Source organism: Octodon degus, unplaced genomic scaffold (assembly GCF_000260255.1).
Source record: "Octodon degus isolate 3935 unplaced genomic scaffold, OctDeg1.0 scaffold00024, whole genome shotgun sequence".
Lineage (NCBI taxonomy): Eukaryota > Metazoa > Chordata > Mammalia > Rodentia > Octodontidae > Octodon > Octodon degus.
This window is the reverse complement of record NW_004524600.1, coordinates 11,778,154-11,785,470: the sequence shown is the minus strand read 5'-3', so window position 1 is coordinate 11,785,470 and position 7,317 is coordinate 11,778,154. Positions and strand designations below refer to the sequence as shown.

The 7,317-nt window shown below is 51.3% G+C and overlaps 1 protein-coding gene across 1 annotated transcript in view; it reads right to left on the bottom strand.

Annotated features, from left to right (window-relative positions):
* Nucleotides 1–7,317, bottom strand: part of Arfgef3 (ARFGEF family member 3) — a 154,791-nt gene that overhangs the window by 143,451 nt on the left and 4,023 nt on the right. Inside the window, exon 2 of the mRNA XM_023712198.1 lies at nt 7,248–7,315. Coding sequence (XP_023567966.1) covers nt 7,248–7,315 — 68 coding nt within the window. The remainder of the gene's footprint in view (nt 1–7,247; nt 7,316–7,317) is intronic.

The window sequence follows — 7,317 nt, the reverse complement described above, 5'->3', positions numbered from 1 at the left end:
CCTTGGCTGCCTCCGACTGCAGAGACAATACACAGTTCACTATTTCCCCAAAATCCTGACCTATTTTAATCACTCCAACTTGTCTCCAGGTGAGCAGCTCAAATGGAGCTGATCCCTTTTTTCATTTCTTAGTGTCTGCAAGCTGGTAATTTGAGCTATTTTCCTCGGGGGAGGAGAAACACCTCTTCCCACATTGCTAAGAGCTTAGAGGGAATGAGAGACACATAATGCATCCCTGAGACTCAGGACTGACAGTGAGACAGGATCTGGGGTGAAACACTGGATTTCAGAAAGGTGGTTAATCAGCAAAACAGAAAGATGAGCTCAGCAGAGTCCATGATACTGTGAGGACCAGGCCAAAGGAGCAGGTGGAAGGACAGAGGGTGGTGCTGAAGACATGAAGAGATAACAGGAAGAGAACCTGAGAGGGAGGTGCAGGGAGCAGCTCCAAGGCTGCAGTCAGCCCTGCCTGGCGGTTAGCATGACAGGCCGGCACCCAGGACAAGCCCAGGCCGCTTGCCGAGGGTACATAGGGATGCTGAGCCACCAAAGTGGAAGGAGTTCTCTCTGGAGGAGATCATATCCAGCTCGGGGTGTACAACAATGCCCAGTTCCACAGGTGCTAAAAGTGCACTAGAAGAAAAAGAGAAAGGGCAGCCATGCTGCAGCTACGATGAGCCCATGCTGTCTCATGGGATACGCCCGTCCCAGGCACATGGGAATGGGGTAGATCAAGGATCGGACGCATGTCACTTACCCTCCCCAAGCAGTAGTTCTCTCAAGGGCTGGGGGCTGCACCCAAGACCTCACGCATGCCAGGCCAACATCCTGCCACTGAGCTGCATCCTCAACCCAGCTTGCTGGGCCGGGGAGATGGCTCAGTAGAATAAGTGCTTGCCTGGCAAGTGCAAGGGCCTGAGTTCAATCCCCAGTTAAAAAAGAAAAAGAAAAACAAACAAACAAACAAAAAATCTGAGCTATCAGGCAAGGTCCCTAAGATATGACTGCTTAAACAAAGCAGTCAGGCTCAGGATGCTGCGGTTGGATCCTCAAGCCTTGCCAGACCTGCTCTGAAGGCATCTTGAGTCATTAAAAAAAAAACAAAACAAAAAACCCCAAAACCTCCCAACCCAGCTTGCTGAGTTCAAAAGGAGATCAATATCACCTGTGTTAAAGGACTCCTATGAAGAGCTAGTGACCTTCAAGAGACTGACCCTATCCTTAGACATCAGTGCCAATGTTTGTATCCTTTCCTTGACTGACTTACTAAAGACCTTACCACTCACAGGGCTGGGGTCCAGTGGTGGGAAGAGATATGGTTCTGAGCTTGTGCAGTGTCTATCTGAATTTCCAACTGTGGTTAATGCTGTAAAGGAAAACACAGGGAACTAGGCAAGGATGGAACAGGAGACCCTACTGGGCACTGTGGAGCCAGGCTTCCTTCAGGGATGGGTGACAGTGGACAATGACTGTGTGAGGTAGGTAAGAGGTGGGAGGTGGTCCAGATACAGAGGGGAATAGTAAGTCCCAGATACATCAAGACTCAGCTGGGCATGGTGGTGGTCACCCAGAGAACCTGCAAGTGGGAGCTGAGGAGAATCCCTGGTGCCAGGACTCTGAGGCCAGGCTGGGCAACACAGCCAGACTCCCACCTAGAAAGGAAGGAAGGAAAGGAGGAAAGGAAGGAAAATAAAAAGTAAATAGATCAAATCCTTCAAGATTCCCAGTCACCTTCCCTAGCCATGCTGTCACACTGGGTGAGCCGCCATCTTGTTTGCCTGAGGTGACCACAGCAGCCTCCTTCATGGGCTCAACCCTGACAGCTGCTGCGTCTTCTCTCACAATAGCCTGAGATCCCATCAAGCCCCAAGAGGGCATTTCTTTCCTCTACTCCCAAAGATTCCATTACCTTACATAAAAGCTCACCAAGGACCTCGGCCACCTGGCTTCTTATCTCCCACATTTCTCTCATGTGTCTACTGGCTCCAACTGCTAGGCCTCTGCTCTCCTTCTTGGGGCCACCAGAAGTTTCTCTACCTCACAGGCTCCCTTCTAATAAGACTTTCCTTGCAAAGCCTGTTTAAGTGGCAATTCCTCTTGCCCTCCAGGAACTTCCTATCTCTCTCCACTGTTTTATGTTTTCTTTCAGGTCTGATTACTACCCACGTTGTCACTTTATTTGTCTTGATTACTGGCTGTCATCCCTGCCAGAGTCTGTAATCTCCATGAAGGCTGAACAGATCTTTTTGCTTATTTTGCTTACTCTGGTATGAGGACTTAGCACAGCACTTGGCATGTGGTAGGTACATGTAAACATTTGCTAAGTTAGTGCAATAGGGGAAGCAAAGCATAGCTGGATGGCCAGTGTGGTGAGGCAAGAGTGGTGCAAGGGGAGGCTGTGGGCAGGCAGGCAGGTAGGGGTCACACGAGTCTGGGTAGAACACGTTCAGGGCTTTGGTGTACATCCTAACAGGATGGCATTCCATGTTTTCACGGGGCATTATGATCAGATTCAGGGTTCCAAGGTGGCACTGCTTGGAGGATGGAATGGAGAGGGCCAGAGCAGTCAGGAAAGGAATAGCTACGAGGCTGCGCAGAAATCCAGGACAGCGGCTTTGCCTGGAAGCAGAAGCAGCGGTAGTGAGAGATAGACAGGGCACAGAGGTGATTACAGAAGCCTGCCTTGGGGTTTTAGGTCTGGACTGCAGGGGATGGTGTCAGCTGACCTTCTGGAAATGCCACAATGGGGGTTGGGAGAGCGCACCCTGGCACTTCGACCTTGTTAAGCTGGAGCGCTCGGATCCTCTCCTGTGGAGATGCTGGCTGGCAGCAGCACTGGAGTTTGGACAGCAGAGCTAAGGTGTGGACCCACCACAGAAGTTGGGCATCACAGCCTCACAAGCAGCCCTGGTGGACAGAGAGCAGCTGCAGAGCCAGGGTGACCTTGGTGGGGGGGTCGTGGGGTCAAGGTCAAGTGGGTGCCCAGCTGGGTTGGGGGGTCACTGACTGAGGTGGACAGCAGGTCAGAGTAGGGCAAATGGTGGAAAGAGAGGGTGTGGGCCAAGCCTTAAAGACACTTCTGAAGCATTCTGGTGGATAAGCACTGTGAGGCAGGCCAGCAGTCCCACCCGGGGAGGCTGAGGCAGGAGGATTGGAAGTTCAAGCCTGGCCTGGGTAATTTAGCAACTCAGAAAGACCTTCTGTCAAAATGAGAAAAAGAGAGAGAGAGAGAGAGAGAGAGAGAGAGAGAGAGAGAGAGAGAGAGGAGGGGGGAGGAAAGGAGGGAGGGAAGAAGGCTGGCTAGGGATGTAGCTCAGTGTGAAAGCCCTTGGTTCAGTCCGAGGTACAATAAAAAATTGTAAAGCCTGGCTGTGCAGGTAACAGGGCCGTGGCCGGATGCCAAGCAGGCAGGAACAGTAAGCACAAGGACAGATGCGCCTTTTTCCAGCTGCGCTTCTCACTTCTGCTTTTATTTCTCACGGTTTATTCCCCAGTTGATTATCAGTGTCCAGATACACATAAAATACCTCAAGCATTCCAAACTGACAGCAGGGCTCCCTTCAGATGCCCCTCAGCCCCCACCTTCTCCCCAGGCCCCAGCTCACAGGCCCCCAGGACCCTGATCCTGAAGGACAGCACCGCTCTGTGCAGCTCCCTTCCAAGGACCTCCAACCTACTGATTCTTTTCTATTCCCGATCTGCCCGTTTCCTCACTGACAAAAATGAAGTCAGATGGAACCAAAGACCAACAGATAAGCATACGGTCCTTACCAGGTCTCCCGAAACCATTTAACAGCCCTGATTTTCAGAGAAGGGTTTGGACAAAGTAAGATGAAATCACAAAAGTCAAAAAGGCAGGAAGCCAGATTTGGGAGTGCAGCCTGGACTCCCAGTTCTCAGGAGGCTGAGGCAAGGAGAGCGTGAATTTGAGGCCACCTTGGGCTACACAGTGAGACTCTGCGTCGTAAAGCAAACAAAAATACATGAAGAAAAACACAGCAAAGGTGAAAACAATAAAGTTGAAAAACAAATGACAATGTACCAAAAGCAAGCGGGGCCTTTTGTAAGAGAGAGCTTTTCAACTGTCTACGGCGTTATCTGTGCTGAGGTTGTGAGCCATTTTTATCTATTCTCCATAGTGTCTTAAAATCTTTAAATATTCTAAAATGAATATATAGGACTTTTATGAATAACAAAGATGAAGGACATTTGAAACCCAAATAAGTCATTAAAAGGTTTATATATTGAACATGCACCTCTCATACTGCAGGCACAGAAGCCACTGAAAAGCATCAAACACACACACACACACACACACACACACACCCCTTCCTGAGCCAGCTGCTCTGTTCCCAGCAGGAAGACAGGCTCAGGGGTACTCTCAGGACCTCTGTGGACAAGGAAGGAAGCTAAGGACCAGGCTGGAGTGACAGGAAGAGCTTTCCTCTCTTGAGATGGTCTCACAAGATGACCTTTCTCCCCCAGGATGGCCTAAATGGGAGAGGACCCTCTTTCTTGACATGGTCTACATGTGAGATGGCATCTCCCCCCCCATCATAACCTACGTGGGACTCTTCCCATGATGACCTAAGTGGGCAGTGATCTCCTCTTTCCTATGATGGCCCATGTTGGACATGACTCCTGTCTCCCATGATGCTCTAAACAGGGATGAACTTGCTCTTCCATGATGGGCTAAGCAGGAGGTGACAGCTCCCTTCCCTAATGGTCAGTGTGTGATGTCCCCTTTGCCTTTTATCAGGAGAGGCTCTAAGTAAGGGTGGCAAGTCCAGGCCCAGCACTGTCTGATCCCGAGTAAGACGAGGTCCTCAGAACTGTGTGCAAGCTCTAAATCAAACTGAACCCATGGCTCCTGGGGGATATTTTAATAGGTAAGGCAGAAATTATATTTTGCTGAAGTCAGCTTTAACTAGTTTGCTTGACCTCTTGCCACCAACATATTTCTCAATTATCCTTCCCTGACAGAATGTGCAGGCTACAATCTGAAGTAGCCTGGGGTTTTAAGAGAATCATGAGGGGAGGATGCAGAAAGGAGCCACTGGTCTGCTCCCATCTGAGCTGCTCCGTGGGAAGGACAGAAAGGGAATTCCTGGCAGGAGGCAGCTTGGGAAGACTGTGATGCCCAGCTCACTCAAGCAAATGCTGCACCAGCCCTGGATGAGCGACTGGTGGGGCTGGATGAGGGGGCGGGGCTAGACTCCAGCATGCATTCTAAGCACGCTACTGCCTCCATCTGCGCAGAAGTTATGGGAGTTGAGGAGAGAGTTGAGAGTAGAACTGACATTGATGAGTAGTGGGGAATGGACCGGTGTGGGAGACACAACAAGGAACCCCTGCTGTACCTGTGCTCCCCCAGCACCTCCCTCAGCAACCCCTTCCAACAAACTCCTTCCCGCAAGCACCCAGTCCATCCTTCTATCTCCTGCTTGGTGCAGGGAGGCCTCAGGAAACCTTTGCAAAAAAAAAAAAAAAAAAAAAAAGCAAGTGAAGGAGAGAGGAGAGCAGAACCCCAGCTAACCCATTCTTCCAGTGAAATCTACTGCAAAGCCCACCAGCTCCCACTGATTCTCCCTCAAGGCTCCTGCTTACCCCATCCCTGTTCCTGGACCTGTCTTCCTGGCTTCATTCCAACATACATAGAAATGTATTGGACCCCTTCCGGCACGTAGGGAGCCAAGCACGCCTACTCCTACCCTTGTTCTTCCCTTGCTAAACACAGACCAAGCACCAGGGAAGGAGTCACATCTATTCTTCCACTCAGCCTGGATTCCAGGCTTGACCCAGAAAATCTACCTGCTCTCAGCTCCGAGCTCCCCCTGTGGCTTCAAGGGTCTGAACTCAACAACACTGTAGTGCAACCTAATGAGATGCTGATTATCAAATTTCAGTCTTAATAAAAATATTATATTAGTCAGTCTAGTCTCTCCCTCTTTATCTAAATCTGCTTAACTGACACCAAAACAACAATGCATCCTGAGAATGGGCTGTTTAGGGTGCAGTCAGGCCCTGCTTTATTATGTTACCCAGCCATCCGTGACCCTTCATTAGAGGCGTTCGGGAATCCAGCTCGGCAGTAGCACTGTATGGTCAGTGCCGAGGCTTTAAGAACCTTGCTACTCTTAGACACACAGCGTGCTTCTTTCTAACAGTAAACTAAAACAGCCCCGGGTTCATTCTCCCCATGAGGAACACTTCCCAGAAGATCTTGTAGACAATTTTGTGAAGACATGGATAGATCAACCCCCACCCCAAACGACACTGCCATGACAGTACACACACCCAAACATATGGGAATTGAGACCTCCTCAATATCCTGTGACCTAAAACATTCTCCGAATTTTACATTTAGCAGACAGTAGCAATGGCCCTCCTGTGTCTCTCCCGAGGCCAGATCACAAGGCAGTGTCAGGACAAGCAGGAGCTACCTTGTTTGTATTTCCAGGGAAAGGGATTCTGTGTTTCAGCTGAGCGGCTACCGAGGTATTGCGCTCAAGCTGGGGTTAGGGGCAGGGTCCAGAGTTTCCCCCGTGCTTCTCCTCAGCCTTTGCTTTTCAAAAAGCATCACGGTTGCCTCCAGGATGCTCCAGATCGCTTGCCATCCCCATCCTGGCCACTCGGATCGCCCCGACTCCTTCCTAACCACACATTATTCCATTTTCTGTGCCGTGGAGTGCTGCAACCCGAGGCTAACGGGAAACACCAATTTGCCACCTGGAACTTATTACAATGCTAGCGCGGCTCGCAAATCTAAAAACCCACCTGTCTGAAGGGCAGACGACGACGGAACGGCAGAGGCCACACGGTCCCACCCATGTGCTGTTTTCCACGCACAATCACCAGGAAAGGTGGCCCTTAGCAAGCTGGCCTCCATCAGGAAAAAAATTAAATTAAATAAGCCCTTCCTTCCTGGTTCCACTCGCCCATGTTTGAGGTCAGGGCCGTTGGTTTAACTTTCCTCTCCCCATAGGCGCCTCGGAATCAGGGTCCTGGGTTCGCCCTGGCCTGGCTCCACAGCCGGATGGGGGGACCGGAATGGGCCCGCAGCAGCTCCGGGTTACGGTTGGGAGAAGACAGCGACCAGAAAGCGGCCGCCGGATGCCCACGCCCTAGCCAGGATTCTCAGATCCACCTCCGCGCCCCGAGGCACTCGTGCACTTGCGCGCCCCGCACCGGTCCCCGCGCCAGGCCGCCCCGCCGGCCCGCAGGTGTCCCCGCCGGCCCGCGCCTACCCAGGGCCCAGGTGCAGCTCTCTTTGATGGCTTTGTACTTGCTGCCGGACGCCTCCTTCTGCAGCTTCCT